Source organism: Paramormyrops kingsleyae, chromosome 19 (genome assembly GCF_048594095.1).
Source record: "Paramormyrops kingsleyae isolate MSU_618 chromosome 19, PKINGS_0.4, whole genome shotgun sequence".
Classification (NCBI taxonomy): Eukaryota; Metazoa; Chordata; class Actinopteri; order Osteoglossiformes; family Mormyridae; genus Paramormyrops; species Paramormyrops kingsleyae.
The window spans coordinates 22,076,048-22,093,637 of record NC_132815.1 but is presented as its reverse complement, the minus strand read 5'-3'; the positions used below and the strand labels follow the sequence as shown (position 1 = coordinate 22,093,637).

At 50.0% G+C, this 17,590-nt stretch overlaps 1 protein-coding gene across 4 annotated transcripts in view; it reads left to right on the top strand.

Annotated features, from left to right (window-relative positions):
• The window catches only part of gphnb (gephyrin b), a 63,505-nt gene that overhangs the window by 37,052 nt on the left and 8,863 nt on the right, over positions 1-17,590 (top strand). Inside the window, exons 9-12 of one of the 4 annotated variants that reach the window (XM_072702860.1) lie at positions 8,821-8,895; positions 14,676-14,738; positions 15,856-15,898; positions 16,755-16,892. In XM_072702860.1, coding sequence (XP_072558961.1) covers positions 8,821-8,895; positions 14,676-14,738; positions 15,856-15,898; positions 16,755-16,892 — 319 coding nt within the window. Of the gene's footprint in view, positions 1-8,820; positions 8,896-12,249; positions 12,307-14,675; positions 14,739-15,855; positions 15,899-16,754; positions 16,893-17,590 lie in introns of all 4 variants that reach the window. The other 3 variants (XM_072702862.1, XM_072702861.1, XM_072702863.1) reach the window with 3 other exon arrangements.

Sequence of the window (17,590 nt, the reverse complement as noted above, 5' to 3'; positions counted from 1 at the left end):
ATGACCTGGAAGCGTACATCTCTACAGCGAGTGTCTGGCGCGGTCTCATGTCAACGCCGATTTCCATGCTTACTTAATACAGAAGTGGGGAGGAGCAGGAACTGTCTGACAGGCCTCCGTCCCCCCCGTCCCCCCCATTTACCCCTCTGTCACGATCACCCCTGGCCTCATGTTTGGGGAGCAGATGGGTTCCTCATTGGGCAGGCATCAGCTGCGGACTCTGTCCTGTTATATCTGTCTTTGAACGCCACTGATGACAATGGGAGGCAGATGGATGTTTTTTATGACCTCTCGGCCAGACCTGTGCCTTTAGGAGGCCTGTCTGCCTGTCGATGGAAGGTTGTCATGTTCCACTTCACCCAAACTACCCATCAGTCTGCAGCGGGAGGCCCCTGTGCGGAGCTCCGTCTCCTCGGGGCCGAGCCGTGAGCGGCGGCTCTTTGGGAGAGTGCTGATGGGGATTTGGCAGCGAACAGAGCTGTCTGAGGCCATGTAACGGTCTGGGTACAGAGCGGTTATTTTTGAGGGCTTTTATCAAAGTGCAGACGGCTCTTTAAGAGCTTGTGTGTCTCTGCAGGTCCCTCAACAAACCTGTCGCTCTACCTCGCCGATTTTTCAGTGAGGGTAGGTTCTCTTATATCACGTTTATTTATTTCGCAGATGCTTTTGTCCAAAGTAACGTACAGCTGAGGATCTGAGAGCAGAGTCCGCCTGTGTACTGGGAGTATTTGGGGTCAAGGGCTTTGCCCACTATTCTGACAGTCATGGGGATGGAGTCACTCAGTGTGGCGTGTTCCTCAGCACTGCCTGAAGCTGTTAGTCTCCCCCTGTCTGTTTAGGGTATGCTTACATGCACACACATGCACGCACATCCACGCACACACGTGCACCCCTTTGCCACCAATCAGCATCCAGTTCTGTTATATAACACTGGGTTTACGCTAATGAACCGTTGGAGGGCTGCTGCAGAGGAGGGCTGGGTCTTTGACACGTCCCATTACTGGCGTTCCCATGCGCTATCCCATGATGCAATGCTCCAAGATCACGTACGACATACAGAGTGGATAAAGATCTCTCTGCTGTGGGAGGCCGCCACAATGTGTCTGGGGGCCTAGGGAGATTGATCAGCTCCTGTGGAGTATGACGGTGGCCCCTCCCTGAGTGCGTTACTGACCCACCACGTGATGGTTGGGGCAGGCGAGAGCCGTCCTTGCATACCGACTGTGCCGCATTTCAGCAGACGTGTGACTGTGCTCCACTTCTAAGGGGAGGGGCTCAAGAAGCGTGAGGATTTATGGCTAGCTAAGAGAGTGGAGTGGAGGGGGGGGCATCTTCCTCTGATACCTCGCCATGGTTTCTGAAGCCTGCAAGGACACCCCACGCTGTCGCCGCTCTTATGGCTTCATCTGCGAATAAAAACAAAGGCAAGGGCTGCTCTGGGATCAGACCCCCCCCCCCACCTTGTCGGGGTCGGGCTCACAGGAGTGTCTGCAGGCTCTGCCTCTGTCAGGCAGCAGGAGTGTGCAGCACTCCCAGAGTGTGTCTCTGATAGAAACGCTGTTTTACCTTCACGTGCTGGATTGTGGGAAGGCAAGCGGCTGGTCAGACTTGAGTGTGTGAATTGGGCATGACCTATAAATGAGACGGGGTTTCAGTCCAGTCCAGCCCCCCTCCCACGTGAATGTCTGCAGCCCTGGAGACGCAGCTCAGCCAATCCGCTCTGAGGGAGGCGTCGCCCCAGTCAGCACAGGACTCCCTCTTTGCTCTGTGGGGCTCCTCCCAAACCATCATTGCTCCTCCCCCTTTTATTTTCCCTCCCTCTGTCCTGCTGATCCCTCTCCCCCTGTGTGCATGATGCTGTCCAGCATGGTAAGCCAATCGTCACCATGTGTGCGTCACAGTGCTGCAGTGGTTCTGCAGGGTGGGGGGTATCGTTTTGGGGGTGGGGGGGTTACGATGGAGGTTGTGGTTGTGATGAGCTCAAGCCTCAGGAAAATGCAATCCACTCTGGGCTATAGATCCCCCCCCCCCAACCCTGGATGTTGGGGGGGGGGGGGGGGGTGAAGGGGTACTCACAGGCTTCTGCATGCAGCCATGAGAGAAGGACAGAGATGATGGGGGGGCACATAGAGGAGAGGAGAGAAGGCACCTCCAGCATAAAGAATTTTAAAGGAAGTGATGACATTGCCCTTTGACCTGGTCTGTGATTTGTCAGACACATACACACACAAGCATCTTATGGATGATGGACCAGATCATAAACTGCTATTAACCTGGAGACTGAAGGTGGTGCTCTGTGTCGTTCCCATAGAGGTGTGGTTCATTCACGCATCTCTGGGCCATAATGGTAGAGTCCTAGTTTGGATAAAGCTATGTCAGCCTCTTGCGGGGAGGATTGTCATGAGATCCCTTTGAAATCGCCTGATTACGGAGATGCTGTGAACTACGTGTAGCAGAATCAGCAGGAGCAGTTCTGAGATGTCCCAGTACACTGTCCCGTGGCGTGAAGATGTGAGTGAAGCGTGGGAAGGCTCCTGCTGGGCAAGCGACTGCGCTGAGGAGCTTAGCAGGTCGAGGAGAACCCCCCGGGAGAATTTGGGAGAGACGTATTGCTGCCATGAGCAGTTGCGATGGCGCGGGAGGAGGGATTATGGGAACTGTGTGACATTGAGCATCACTCCAAACAGGGCTCATTCCCCGGCATGCAAACGGTTGCGTCTTGGCTGTACCCTGCATGCTAACCGAAACCACTAAAAGCAAAATTAGCACAAAGAAGGGAGCCGAGATGTTTCCAGAATGCAAAGCAGATGGTCTGCAGTGGTGTGGCTGCAGTGTCGAGTCACTGAACACCAGGAGCAGCGTCCTACTGTAGGTCTGTCAGGATCCTACATAAAAAAACAAATTATGTTGGCTTTTTTTAAATTCTTGACTATTTATACACTTATACTTTCGAATGTAAAGACATTTGTGGATGGTATTGTATGATTTTTTTTTTCATTTTTGTCTGGAATAAGGGAGCAGTTAGACTTATTATTCAATAGGTGAAGCTAGTGTGAATATTTGTATAATATTAATGCGCATTTCTACATTCATGGCTGGGTCTATTTAATATAAAGGCAGTGCATGTGACATTAATGGATACTCATGACACCAGTAGGTTGTTGGTTTTCATATCTGCTGCCTGATGGGCTTCTGACTTCATGCACTTTGGTAACCAGAAATGGCAATGCACCTCACTGACGCAGGGGTGATAATGACGGCTTCAGACTGGACGAGTCAGACTCTGTAATCTTGCCGCCCTCAAATGCATTCGAGACTCTGAATGTAGTGACCTGTAAAAATGTGTTGGTCTGTGCCAGACGCCCTCAGGCGGGTGGCCGTCTGCCAGCCCCAGAGTGTGGCCAGGTTTTTCCCAGGGTGCTTTGTGCTTTATGGGCGTTGATCACAGCTGGACAGGCTGGTGGCGCTCCTTCTGTCCTCCACAGCTGCTGCTGTGGGATCTATCACAGAGCGACCAGCAGATAGGCAGCCTGTGGCCCCCTCTATGTGAGCTTGCGCATGTCACTGATCGCTGCTGGTGCGTGTACCTCGGAAGGCCAAGGGGGGTCTGTCAGGGAGACCAGGGTTAGAGGTTACCCCACGGGAAGCCTGCATCTGTGTGGTTGCCATGGCAATGCACGTCATTCTGACTGACCTTTGACTGCGCTGTCATCGAGGCTTTGTGTCCTTTTTGGTCGACAAGCACAGAACCTTTAAACCTCGTGTTTTAAAAGGTTCTATGTGGGCCCGAGGACTGGGGGGCAGTCTGTGGGGGCCTGCTAATATCTCTGCTGACAAGCACACGGCAAAACATAAACGGCAACAAAATGTAGGGCGGGGGGCCTGATTTACGGCCCGCCAGAGATGCGGAATGAACCAAAGCAGTGTGGCAGAGGAGCGCATCTGTCCGACAGGAAGCGAGTCCTGCGAGACCAAAGCCTCATGCAGTTAACCCTCTGATTGGGATGCAGCAGTCTTAGAAAAATGTAAGACACCCTCTTCAGCGCATCCTGCCTGCAAATGCAGCGCATCCTCAAAGCAAAAATGTTCTGCGTAGGGTTTGGAGACAGGCGGTCTTTCGTACCAAACGGGATGCTGTACCGCGATCAGCATTGTGACAGTAACACAGCTATGTGTGCGTCTGTGTATTTGCTGGATTCCGAGCCCTTCATAAACCATCTCCACCAGTAGGGGTCAGTGTTTATGGTAATGGAGTCTTCTTCAAGGTGTTGACCCTACTTTTTAGTGCAGCAGCAGAATTGCTCCTGGAACTGAGAACAGCTGCAGTGAGAGATGGGGGAAGTTGAGACGTTTAACCAGTCAGAAGAGCTTTGCCTCTGCTAAGCCTTGTGTGGCCACTTTGAGAGAGACATTGGTCCTCCAACCAGCAGGGGGCAGTGTCTCTGTTCGTTAACAGTCCTTGTAATGCTTCTCTCTTCTCCCCCTTCTCTCATGGCACCCAGGCCGGCTCCCCTCCTGCTCATCCTCCTGTAGTGTTTCTGAGGTATTATAGCATGCGTTTTACCAAACCCTCGTCCTGTCTCCACGTCACCATGGTCACCGCTCATTTCTCGCTCATGCCCCACAGTCGGCCTACTAATACATCAGCTCTCCATGTCCCACATGGCATTCATTTGTGTACTGTTAGTTAGGAGAAACGCTTATTGCCACTGGTGGTGATTTTGAATGAGCCATTTGCTAATCTATATTTTCTTGGTGTGTTTTCTTTGTAACTGGATAAACATTTTAGGCACAGTGGCTCAGTGGGTAGCACTGTTGTCCCACACTCCCTGGGTTGAGGTTTTTAATCCATCCTCTGGTGCCCCCTGTCTGTGTACGTGTGGTTTGCATGCCCTCCTCGTGTCACATGGGTTTCTTCCCTCTGTCCACAAACATGCGGCTAGGCTAAATGCCATCACTAAATTGCCCACAGGCTGTAATTGCGTATGTGCTCTGCAGTGGATTGGCATTCCATCCAGGGTGGGCTTCAACCTTCTGCCCTGTGCTGCCTGTGCTGGGCTTCAGGCCCCCTTTGACCCTGAGCAGGACCATTGGTTGGAAGTTAGTAGGATGGATGGATGGATGATTATTTGAAAATCAGCCGCTTGATTCGAGGTGAAAGGTCATGGTGTCACACGGCTGACCTTCAGACACGTTGCAGGCGTATGATTTCAGGATTCATGGGCAATGTGGTTCGGCTTTATTTCAGGGTGAAGGACAGGGCTCCCAAGTCTCACACAATGACCGTGAGACACATATTTCAACCAGTTCATAAGTTGTATTTCCCACAGTGAGGAGTAAGGGATAACGGCCACCAAGGTGTCCCCTTATATAGAATTGCTGGAGGATGCGCAGGCATGCGGAGTGGAGTTTCCCGCGGAGTTCATAGCTGTCCCAAGTTACACAGAGTTAATGGCCACCTATCAGCCATTCAGAAAACAGCATTTGTTGTTTCTGGGTAAATTCCAAAATACGTTACATGTGATCCTGCTGCAAGCATGTTGCTACATGGATGCACACAAAGATGGAGTGCAGACAAGGTGAAAGTGTAAGAGTAAGATCCAATAAATGCGGTCGGCAGGGCTCTCAAGTCTCATGCAGTGACCGTGAGACACACACTTTGCCCCTAACAGAGCTCATTCCAAACTTTTGATAAAACTTGAGAGCCCCGGTGGAGGAGGTCATATTGCAGTTCCGAGTCACTCCAGAAACGTCGCCTGATGGCTGAGCAATACAGACTGCGTTTCTCTCCCTCTCATAGTCCATTTTGTGTTCAGAAATTCCTGGGGCTCTTGCTTACCTGTTTTCGGTCCTCGCTCTGCCTGTGGGCTTTATAGCGGAGTAGTCCAGAGACCCCTGCTTCAGCACAAGCGAACACATATGTACAGCTGGCCTACTGCATAGTGCTGGCTTTGGCGTGTTCAGCACGAGGGGCCTCTGCTGTTGGATTACACGTGTTTTCACCAGATATCAGCACGGATGCCAGCGTTTCTCCCACCTTGATAACAGTGTGCTGCGTCACTAACACTATTTGTATATTCAGCAGGAGTTTTTTTCTCTGAGTGTGCATGTTCTCCCCATGTTGTGTGGCTGTGCTTGTGTGTGTGTGTGTGTGTGGTTTTGATTATATTACATTGTGTGTCTCCACAGTGTGATAGAAACCTGTAACTTTTTACCCTGTGGGGACATTTTTTGGTCCCCAAAGGGGAAACTCAATTTCATAAAAATCTGTGAAAACTAAAATGACAGACTTGTATTTTATTTGGTTACTTATTGTTTAGGTTAGGGCTGGGTGGGGATTATGATTGTTATTTGATTGTTATTTTTCAGGTCCCCACAAAGATCTGTGAATGCAATCAAAAAACTAAAAATGCCTGAAGTCATTGTTGGGATTAGAGTTTTCCCCATAGAATTGAATGGAGAGTCATAGACTATGAAAGATATAATTAGAAACATTTGTGTGTGTGTGTGTGTGTGTGTGTGTGTGTGTGTGTGTGTGTGTGTAATTCAAGTACAGATTACATTGTGGGAACCAATTTCCCCACAACATGATAAAAACATTTATTTTGACGTTGCAGCAACCATTTTTTCAGCCCCCACAAAAGTCTGCGACTGCAATCAAAAAACTAAAAATGCCAAAAGTTTTGTTTTTTCTTTGATTACTTATGGTTAAGGTTAGGGCTGAGTTGTGGTTAAGGTTGTTATTGTTGTGATTAGGATTTGTCCAGTGGAAATGAATGGATGGTTCCCACGTAGATATGAATACAAATGTCTGTGCCTGTGTGTCCTGCAGTGGACTGGCATCCCATCCAGGGTGTCCCCCAGCCATGTTGCCTGTGCTGCCCAGGATAGGAATGTAGCCAGCATAAGCGGATGGATGGATGGAGGGATGGATTGATTGATTGATTGATTCTGTCAAGCATTTCAGTCCTGGTGACAGCATCTGTTCCCATGCTGCGCAGAGACCCAATATTTAATGTCCACTAGGAGTGGAACGGTACAGAAAAATCAGAGTTCGGTAATTTCCTCGGTTTTGAGGTCACGGTTTGTACGTTTGCAGTACAGTGGAGGTAAAAGAAACAAAACATAAATTGCTTTTTTTTATTATACAGTGGTTTACTAACAAAGTATGACTGTCTTTCTTAAATAAAAAGCCTCCGTCAATAATGCTGCAACCGACTTAATTTACTTCTAAAATAAATACTTGTAAAATAAATAATCTCTCAAGTAAATAAAAATAAATAAATATCCATTAAGGGCCGCATTTAGAAAATTAACTGTACCTGATCTGTACCGTTTTCACATCGGCAGCATTCAGCTTCATATTAGAACTGTGCAATACAAATATTGTCTCAAAAAATACATAGCATAACAAAATAAATATCCATTATGGTGTAGCATTTAAAAAAAATACCTGCGCTGTAGTTGTATTCACACTAACAGCTTCCAGCTTCACATTAAGACGTACATATGCATGTGAAGCGGAGAGTCTTCACCCGTCCGTTTACGAATGTCGCTCGGGGGAAACATACAAAGGTTCCGCATTTGCTGCATTCGTTCGTTACATTTGTGTACCGAATCGAAAGACCCGTACCAAGAACTTTCGGTGCGAATACGTGTACACTCCTAATGTTCGCAGACCTGTGCTGTACCTCATTACCTTATCAGTTTCAGATGTCAGCCTCTAAAAAGGTTTCACCAATAAGCATTTCCCTCAGTCTGGCATCTATAACAGTTTATATGGTATTTGGATTAAAAATATTAACACACACATTTGGTATTAAACACATAGGGCAGACATGTAACCTTCCTGACCTGCGTGTTAAGGTACCCAGTTTTATAAATGGGTGAAATTCATCTTCTGAATGCTGAATAAAAATCATCTCAGATGAAAACTAGCCTAGAAGGTGAAAAGCAACCAGGAAAGTTTGGGTCTAAGCTTTCAAAGCAAGCCTCATATGGACCCAAGACACATTTGAACTCTGTTAATGATTCACTGCTCTCAGCATCAGACTGAGTGCTGTATGAAAGGCACACTGGAGGTGGCATTTCTCAATCTGCTCAAGGTGGATCTTAACGCTGAGCGATGGGGCAAAGACCCCGCATTGGTTCCTCTTCCCTTATTTATAAGGACGTTAATGGTGTTGCGAGTTTGTACAGTATGGTGTTCAGGCAGGGTAAGGGACAGGTACGTGGCAGCCAAGATTTGATATTTTGAATCCATGTATAAACCTGAATGCCCCTTTTATTTCATGATCAGAAGTAATTTTATCAAGTGTAAGGAGGATTTTCCCTGTGCTGCTAGGAATAGGCTCCAGACCCCCCCGACCCTGTCCTGAATAAGTGGATGGATGGATGGATGGATGGATAATTAAGTTTCCTACTGTTTATTGCTATTTCCATTTTAACAGTCAAACACACAGTAACTCGTCTGACTTACTGTCAGACAATAAGCATACTTTGTTTCCATAAAACCAAAAGTAAAATCTTTGTAAAACACTATTAAATTGGTGTCTAAAACATGACGGTTATGTATGCATGGTCAATATCAAGGTGATGTAAGCAGTTTTCTTTTTGTTTTGTAGTTATTGTTAATGTTACGACCTTAGTAACTGATGTTAAAATGCAAGGTAGAAATGTTGATATCTAAATAGATTTTGATGATGAAAATGGAGTGTTCTGTGAATATCGGTGTATAATAGTGTATGTGTGTGCGTGTGTGTGTGTGTATGTGTGTATATGGTGTGTGAAGGTGAGTGACTATCCTGTGGCTTCCCACAGGCCTCACGGAGAGAGTTCAGGGCTCATCTGGATGAGGTCATCACGCTCAAGTCAAGGTACTCTACCTTGGACCAGGTAAACACCTCCCTTTTCTCCAGCCTACCAGCATGCAGCAGACCAGAGGAAGTGCATAGAGACGCCCTCAATTGGCCAGCCACGGGGTGGGTGGAACTCATTCGCAACAATGAACAGGACTGTACGTCCACCCAAACCTCCTTGAGGCTGCTCCTGCCCCCCAGGCAGAAAGAGAGCCAATCGGAGCTTACCTGGGATCTCCAGGATGGTAAACACCAGCAGGGTTGTGAGCGCTCTCAGCTAAACGGAAACCAAAGTCGTGCTCCCAGAGTATAACATGTCAAAGGCTCAGCAGCTCTACATTTTCTCAGGCGAAGCACAACCAATCCTGGGAGCTGTTCCATTCTAGCTAGACAGTATGACATTGTTTTTTGGGAGCGAGGAGTCTCTGGATGTCACCGTCGTGCCAGGAAGGCTCCATGAAAGGCTGCAGTCTCCAGGGACTGCTGCTCGGGTGTCAGTCGAGCATAAGCGAGCAGGGGCTCGGCTTGGGGAGTGGCAAGACCTGCATCCCCAGCCTGCCCATCAGAATGGTATGGTCCACAACCCTTATTTCAGCTGTGAGACTTAGCTGTAGGTGTCAGAGCACACTTCCCAGTTCAACATGGAGGAACACTTTTTGGCAAAGTGGGCTGCCACCTAGGACAGGTGGCGGGCTTTCAGCTGTACTCCAGCCATGGCCTTATCCCCTCCTGTGACGGCCTCCTTCAACCCTCATTTCCCTCTCATCCATCCTCGAGCTCTTCATGGTCCTCCAATGTGTGTGTGTGTGTGTGTGTGTGTGTGTGTGTGGTCCAGGTATACCTTACCTTGTGGAGACCAAATGTCTCTACAACGTGATGAATACCAATTTTTTTACCTTATGGGAACCAGTTTCTTAAATATACAGGACTAATTAACAACAACTAGTCACAGCTGGGATTCCATACGAGATAAATGAGGGGGACATGGCACACGGGAGGATCAGACAAGCAGGGCATGACAGAACCCTCTCCCCCCAAAGGTGCTCACTCCGGACGTGCCTAAAGGCACCAACGGGATGAGACCGGGGACATCACAGGACGGGACAGCACCTGGGAAAACCAAAACAACAACCTCAACGAGGCACGGGGAACAACAACTGCACAAAGGACAGACAAGGCAAGAACTCAGACAACAGCTATACAAACGCAGACACGAATAGGGACACTAAGGACGGGAACAATGGAGGGACAACAGCAGGGGACAGCCCAACAGGAGGAACAAAGGGACCAGGAGGGAACAAAAGTGGAACAGAAGGATGGAAGGCAAACACAGGGGCACAAAACCAGGAAGCAAAGGGCAGGGGGAAATGGGGAGTCGGAGGGAACCCTGGCGGGTGGAAGGCGGAAGCTGCAGGGGCAGTGAGTGACCGCGAGGCCGGAGCAGGAGGGATCCTCAGTGACCGCGAGGCAGGAGCTGAAGGGGGCGTGGAGGAAGGTGGAGGGACTGACAGAGGAGGGAGGAGAAGGGGACACTGGAGGAGGCGAGGAGGGAGCAGAAGCCACGGCAGGCGAAGGCATAGCCACAGCCAGTGAAGGCACAAGCAACCGACGAGTCAGAGCTGGGGAACCCGCAGGCGACCGAAGAGGTGTCAGAAGCAGGACCACAGCTGCCCGACGAGGCACTGCAGAGGGCACCATAGGTGACCACCAAGCAGGAGCCAGGGGAACCGCAGGCAACTGCCAAGCAGGAGCTGGAGGACCCGCAGGCGACCACCAAGCAAAAGCCAGGGGGACCAAAGGCAAGCCAGGGGGCTGGGCGGGTGAGACTTGACCCCGGCACAGGTGTCCTCTTCCTCTCCTGGAGACTGAGAGACGGGGACTTGGCCGGGATCAACCACGCTGGGATGGTGGCTGGGGTGACCCACCTGAAGGGTTCATTGAGGCAGTCATCAGGGATATCCCTGAGGGGTCCCAATCAAACTTCTCCTCCATCTCCAAGGGAGGAGGAGTGGTGGTCTGATGGTCCGGGACCTCCTTGGGGACAGGGACAGGTGCCATGGGAACTTAGGCAGGAACAGGGTCCAGGGGATCAGGAACCACGGGGGGCAGAGCAGGAACCGCCAGGACAGGAACCACGGGGGTGGGAACAGGTGCAACAGTGCAGGCTTTTGGCGCCACCCCAGGTGCAGATGAAGCAGCTGGCAGATGAGCCTCGGACGCAGGAAAAACAGCAGGCAGATAAGCCTTGGGTGCAGGCAAAGCATCAGGCAGACCAGCCTGGGCGTCTGCTTCGATGCGGCGAGCGGACGAGCCTTGGGTGTCTGCTGCAGATCGTAGGGAATCCCAGAGAGACAAACACCGCCAGGTTAAGAATCGGGAGGGGCTCCTCCCGACTTGCTGCAGGGGGAACAGCAGAGAGAAAGACGGACCCCAGGACAATCTCCGGCTTGTCCTCCCTTCTGCGGTCTTTCCGCCTTTTCTTCCTCCGGGCAGCTTTTCCCAGAGTCAGGGACACTTCTGGAAATTTTGCCAGCGATCCTAAAGGCAATTCACTGTCCAGCGCGACTTGTTTCATCATTGCCTCTGTGACTCTCAGCCGGGTTAGGTTCTACCATACCTCTTCGGCTAGGTGCGGTTCGCTAGACGAGGAGATCTCCTCCAACATGTCCTTAGACCGAGCAGCAAGGCCGCAAGCCGCAGGATCTTCCTGGACTTCAGGCTGTTGAAGGCAGTAACAAGGGGATTCCACACGAGTTAGCGAGGGGGCATGGCACATGAGAGGTTTGGATGAGCAGGGCATGACAGAAACCCAGTTTTATAAAATGCTGTGACTGCAATCAAAAAAACTAAAAGTGCCAGAAGTCTTGTTTTTTGTTTGGTTACTTATGGCAAAGTAGGGGTTGTGGTTGTCATTGTTGGGATTAAGATTTTTCCCATAGAAATGAATGGAGAGTCCCCACATAGATATGAGTACAGGTGTGTGTGTGTGTGTGTGTATGCGTGTGTGTGTGTGTCATGCAATGATGACAGTAGGGCCACTCGCTGATCTTGTGTCTCTGCTTGTTTTGTGTTTACTTGGTTAGCTGGTTCATCGTTCCTCCCTGTGGTCAGTCGCTGTGACTGGCAGCAAGTAGGCAGCAGTAGGGAGGAGGCAGGTGTTAAGGCAGGGGGCTGTGTGGCTGGGGGGTGCTCTGCCAGGCCTGTGAGAGGTGGCCCTCAACCTTTCACATTGTTAGGCGATCCTCCTGGTTTCCAAGTCCCCTGTATGTCCCCCACGGTTCCTGTATGTCCCTGGGGTCTCACCTGCGAGGTCCTGCTCTTTCTGATTCAGAGACATTCCACCCCCCAGCCCCCCATTGATGGATCGATTTCCTTTCTGCCCTCCCTGCAGGAGGCCCGAATGTGGCTCCCGCTCCCAGCGTCTGGCCTGACTTCTGTCACCTGCCAGGTTTGGCTATTCCGCCGGCGTAGCCCCTCATCGATCTCTGCAGTGATCTCCGTGACAACCAATCAGGGCCGTCTCTAGGACGATCCGTGGGGGCGGCAGAGAGCGTTTAGGCCGTGGAGTGTGGCCCGTTTTATTTATTCTCTCATCTGTCTAGCAGCTCAGGTGTCAGACTCTATCTGGCCCCCGCCACACAGCATAAGCATCCGCTCAGGCTTGTGCTGGGGGATTGGGGTCTGTGTGGTGGGACGTTTCTGAATCAGAAAGAGCCGGAAGTGTCTTCATTCAATTGTTTACTCAATTAATGTCTTATTTAGTGTGATACCACAGAGGCATTTTGCTCCCTGAGGACGTCCCGACAAGGCACTCTCTTTTTCAGAACTGATTATCCATTTTGGAAATTTTAGCAAATATCAAAAACAAAGAGGCATTTGATATGTGGGACAGACCATGGACAGAGAAGTTTTTGAAAACGGACAAGTCGGTGGGCTGGGTCAGTGGACAGAGAGGGTTGGGGTTATAGATGGATAGCTTGGGGGGTGCATGTGGGCGAGTGGAGTGGCACAGAGATACTGGTGTCCTCTTCCTCTCCATGTTCCACTCCTAGTTGTTCACTCCTGAAGCCTTCTGATAGGCCATTCTGGGTCCCCGCCCCCATTTCCCATGCTGCTGGCTTGTGTGCGTGTGTGTGCATGTGTGTGCGTGTGTGTGCGTGTGTGTGCATGTGTGTTCCTTCGGAAAACCCTAACCCCCTTAGCACTCTCATCCTGCGTTCGATTATCTCTCTCCAAGTCGGAACTCAGATAAAAACGTCACGAAAAACGTCACTTCCCGTCAGAAACACGCCTCCTTTCTGACGTTGATGTCAGACAGAATTTTGTTGTCCGAGTTTCCCCTGTGGGGCGGTATGGTGGTGCAGTGGTTAGCACTGTTGCCTCACACCTCTGGGACCTGGGTTCAAGTCTCCACTTGGGTCACATGTGTGTGGAGTTTGCATGTTCTCCCCGTGTCGTCGTGGGGTTTCCTCCAGGTGCTCCGGTTTCCCCCCACAGTCCAAAGATATGCTGAGGCTAATTGGAGTTACTAAATTGCCCTTAGGTGTGCATGTATGGGTGAATGGTGTGTGAGTGTGCCCTGCGATGGGCTGGCCCCCCATCCAGGGTTGTTTCCTGCCTCGTGCCCGTTGCTTCCGGGATAGGCTCCGGACCCCCTGCGACCCAATAGGATAAGCAGGTTGGACAATGGATGGATGAATGGATGGAGTTTCCCCTGTGACGTCATTTCAACATGGCAGCTTACACAGTCAACAGTAATTCTATTGTATAAATATTTAAAAATGTTTATTTTGTTAAATGTATTAATAGCTATGAATGTAATTGCACGTGGTCGATTTAGAGAATACCATATCGTGACCATAAACAGTATCCTAGCATGGAATATCAGATTTTTACCAGACTTGTTAGTGTCTTTTGTTTGTAGTTTGTTTGCCTCTTGAAATATCGCTATGAATCTACTAAAATATTTTATAAAGCTTTTAATGTGGTTCGTGTTTGTGTTTCTTGTGTGTTTGTCTCTCGGAAAAAAGAATCTCACTCCAAACCTGTTAAAATATAAAGCAACAACACACAACAGCCATGTTTGTTCCGAGATGTGTAGCTCGAATGGGAGATTGGTCGGACGTGACGTCACGCACCTCGGACTTTCGACTTCCGAGAGATAATCGAACACAGGATAATTTCCACTCTTTTATCCCCACACCAGAGCGTGGCCGCTGTCCTCTCTGGTCAGAGCTTGAATCTGGGAGGTGCTGATGTGTTGACTTGCTCATGTCTCCACACACCTTCTTGAGCCGGTTGATTGCCTCTGTCTTTGGCCTTTAGATGTCAGTGTGTAGATCTGTGTGCATCTCGTCACCTGTGCTGAATGTGTCATTCGTCAGAAGACATTCATCAGAAGATTTGAGTCTGAGCACCTTACACAAACTTTATTTGTGGCTTTGACCAAAATTTTTAGGCACTGGTAAATTTCTTCATGAATCACAAAGTGAACAAAACTGTCAATTTTCCTGGCAGAATCAACTTTATGAATCAAATTTAATCGGTGCTTGTGGGTGTCCAGTAATTTTGGTTAGACATCTTTACTCTAAGTGTGTGAAGCCTCACTACACTTCTGTACTCTGCAGTGCTCTGCTATACTCTGTTGTACTTTGCTTCTGATGGTTTGTAGTGCCTCTCGTATTTCGGCGTGTCGTCCTTGTCCCTGCCGCACTCCGACTCTCGTCCGCCTCTGGCGCCTTCTCTGTCCGCCGCTGAATGCCCCGGGTCTCCTGCCCGCTTCCTCACCATGTCTGTCTGTTTCTGTCCACACCATAGCTGCACTGTAGGCTGGAGGGCCTTAAAGATGATTGCAGGAGCCATAGGATCTTCAGCTCGCGAGTAACTATTCCCCCCGAGGAGCCGCTCACAGATGCGCTCTGCCGCTCCATGCTCCACCCTCTCGCTGTCTATCTCTTTCTCTCTCTGTCTCTCTCTGTCTCTCTCTGTCTCCTTTTCCTCCTCTCTCACCGTCTCACTGTCTTCCAGCATTCTCAGCCTCTCTGTCTGTCTATCTCTCTCTCTCGCCCTATCTCTCTCTCGCCTCTAACTCTATCCTCCAGCACACTCTCTCTCTTTCTTACTCTCTCTTTCTCTCGCTTCCTGTCTCTCCCTCACTCGGCTCTCTGACTTGCTCTGGATCTGGTGTGTCTGTGCTGGGTTCTCAGTCCGCTGTTGGGGGAGGGGGGGGGGGGGGTTCTCTGTCGAGGTGCACTGTGTCTGTGCTGTTCTCTCTCGTCGCCGGTCAGTATACCCGTGCTGTACCACTGCCGCCCCCCCCCTTCCTCAGCGACACGTCGATTTGGCTGTCTGTGCTCTGTCCTTACGTGCTGTGATCACCTGACGGTGAACGTGCTGTCCCTCTAGGCCAGGGGTGTTAGGTCACCGTGGTTATACGTATGATGGGGTTGGACAGCTCCTCCCGCCCCCTTCTGCATCGTGAAGTGACAGAGACACCTGATGGGTCTCCAACCTCCTACGGGCAACAAAAGCTGAGATGTAGCGTCAGAGAGGAATGGGTGAATGGCTCCCCCAATGCGCTGGGTGGCGTTTCGGTCCTGCCTCCGTCTCCAGCAGCCCAGGGCCCTTTGGTAGATTTATAAGCAGCACACTGATGTCCTTGGCCTAAGGGATTTGTCATTTTAGTGATCGTTCTATTTCTGTTTAAGCATATTATTGTCTTTGGTAGGAGAATTATTGTTTTTATATGTTATTGTGATTTATTAGTACTTGTGACATTAGTAGTAGTGATTGGCATTATATTTGCATGTGTGTTCTGTGAAGAGGGATGATGCTTAACAGTAAGGATAATAATGGCAGGAAGTGGCGAACTCTGGGTGCTCCTGTAATCCCTGGGAGCTGTCAGCCAAATGTTTCCGTTCTCTTTGGGGAGGTCGGGTCTCACAGATCGCCTGGCTTATGGCACTTCTCTCCTTTTGTTTTTCTCTTTTCTCTATAGGTTCAGTCAAGATGCAGCAGTAAAGAAAATATCCTGCGAGCAAGTAAGTGCCATGTGACTGCGCCGCTTGTCGAGTGTCGTGACTTGTGTTGGCGAGAGCGCCCCCTGTTGTCATGACCTGTGATTGCAAAGGTGCCCCCTGTTGACATGCCCCGTGAGAGTGCCCCCTGTTGAGTGTCATGCATCATATTGGAGAGAGAGCTCCCTGTTAAATGTCATGCCCTATGTTGGTCAGAGTAGTGAGAGCGCCCCCTGCTGAGGGATTTGTTGTAATTACTTGATTGATCATGTGTGTGTGTGTCTGCAGGATAATGAAAGCGGTCAGGTGTTTAGAGCACAGCCCACCATCTCTGCTAACAGGCTGGGTGACAGAGGCATTAAACATCATGAAAGACATGAATTGACCCCCCCCCCAAAACACACACATACACAAACACACACTGCATTTTGGGTTGCTTGTTTGGCAGCCCTTTAACAAACACTGTGACACTCAGGCACACGAGGGGATCATATGCCTTGTCACATGTCACACTGCACACATGCCCCCCTCCAGTGTGCTGACAACTTCAGGGAAAGGAGCACAAATAGAACACATTTCTGGAAAAAAAAAAAAAAAAAAAAAACTTTCTGAGCAGAGACGTGAGAGTGAAGGTGATGCGTGACCCGTGTGCTGCATTTGATTAGATCGGAGTTGCTGAGCCAGCTGCCCAGGTCCGCAGGGAGCATTAGGCATCTACATTCATCCTTGTTTATTTGCTTAGTATGCGCCTTTATAATAACTCGCCAAGATTACATTTTTTTTTATCCGTTTATACTGCCCTAACCCTTGCTCCATTTACTTCAGGCCAGATACCCAGTTCTAAGGTCTAATCTCCCCCCCCCCCCCCCCCCCCCCGCAGGTCACAGTGCGGTTGACATCACCAAAGTTGCCCGAAGGCACCGCATGTCCCCCTTCCCTCTCACCTCCATGGACAAGGCCTTCATCACTGTGCTGGAGATGACCGCTGTTCTGGGTACGGAGATCATCAACTACAGAGGTGAGGGAGCCTACTTGGAAAGACATGCCCCCTTGGGGGGGGGGGGGGGTGACTCTGCCCACCTCCAGATCATCCAATCATATATTACTCCCAGAGCTATAAATTGCTTCAGCTTGCTGTCCAGCTTCTTCTTGTATCTCATTACACACTGGGAAAGAATAGAGTGTAAGTGGAGGAGTTACAGAGAAGAGAGAAAAGAAAGACAGAGTTTATCTACCACTTTCTTGACGTCTCACACAAGAAGAGTAGCCTCGTTCAGGGGTCTACTCAGTTAGCTTGCTGGTCATGTGACAAAGCGTGAGCTCAGATCTCAGGCTCTGGCAGCAAGAACTGCAGTGTCAGCACTTCAAGCTGCTTAAACAAGACGCTCCGAGTTTCCTGATCAAAGCCGAGACTCCTGGCCTGCTCCCCCAGGCATGCCAGCGTCCCAGAGGCATCCCCGAGAGCAGAGATCAGCTCCACGAGAGCCGTGGCCATTAGGGCCCCCGGAACCATCCCTGGAAATGAGCGGAGCAGCCTGCAGAAGGTCATTATCCTGCCCGCCGTGTTTGATTTGTTCTTGGTGATGGCCCACCTTCAAATGTCAGACATGTATCACAGGAGTGAGTCTGTCACACCTCGGCTCATCCACTCGCTCCAGCGGCCTGAGCTCCGGGGACTCCAACGCCAATCTGGGGCGTCCCTCATCTCTGCTCCAT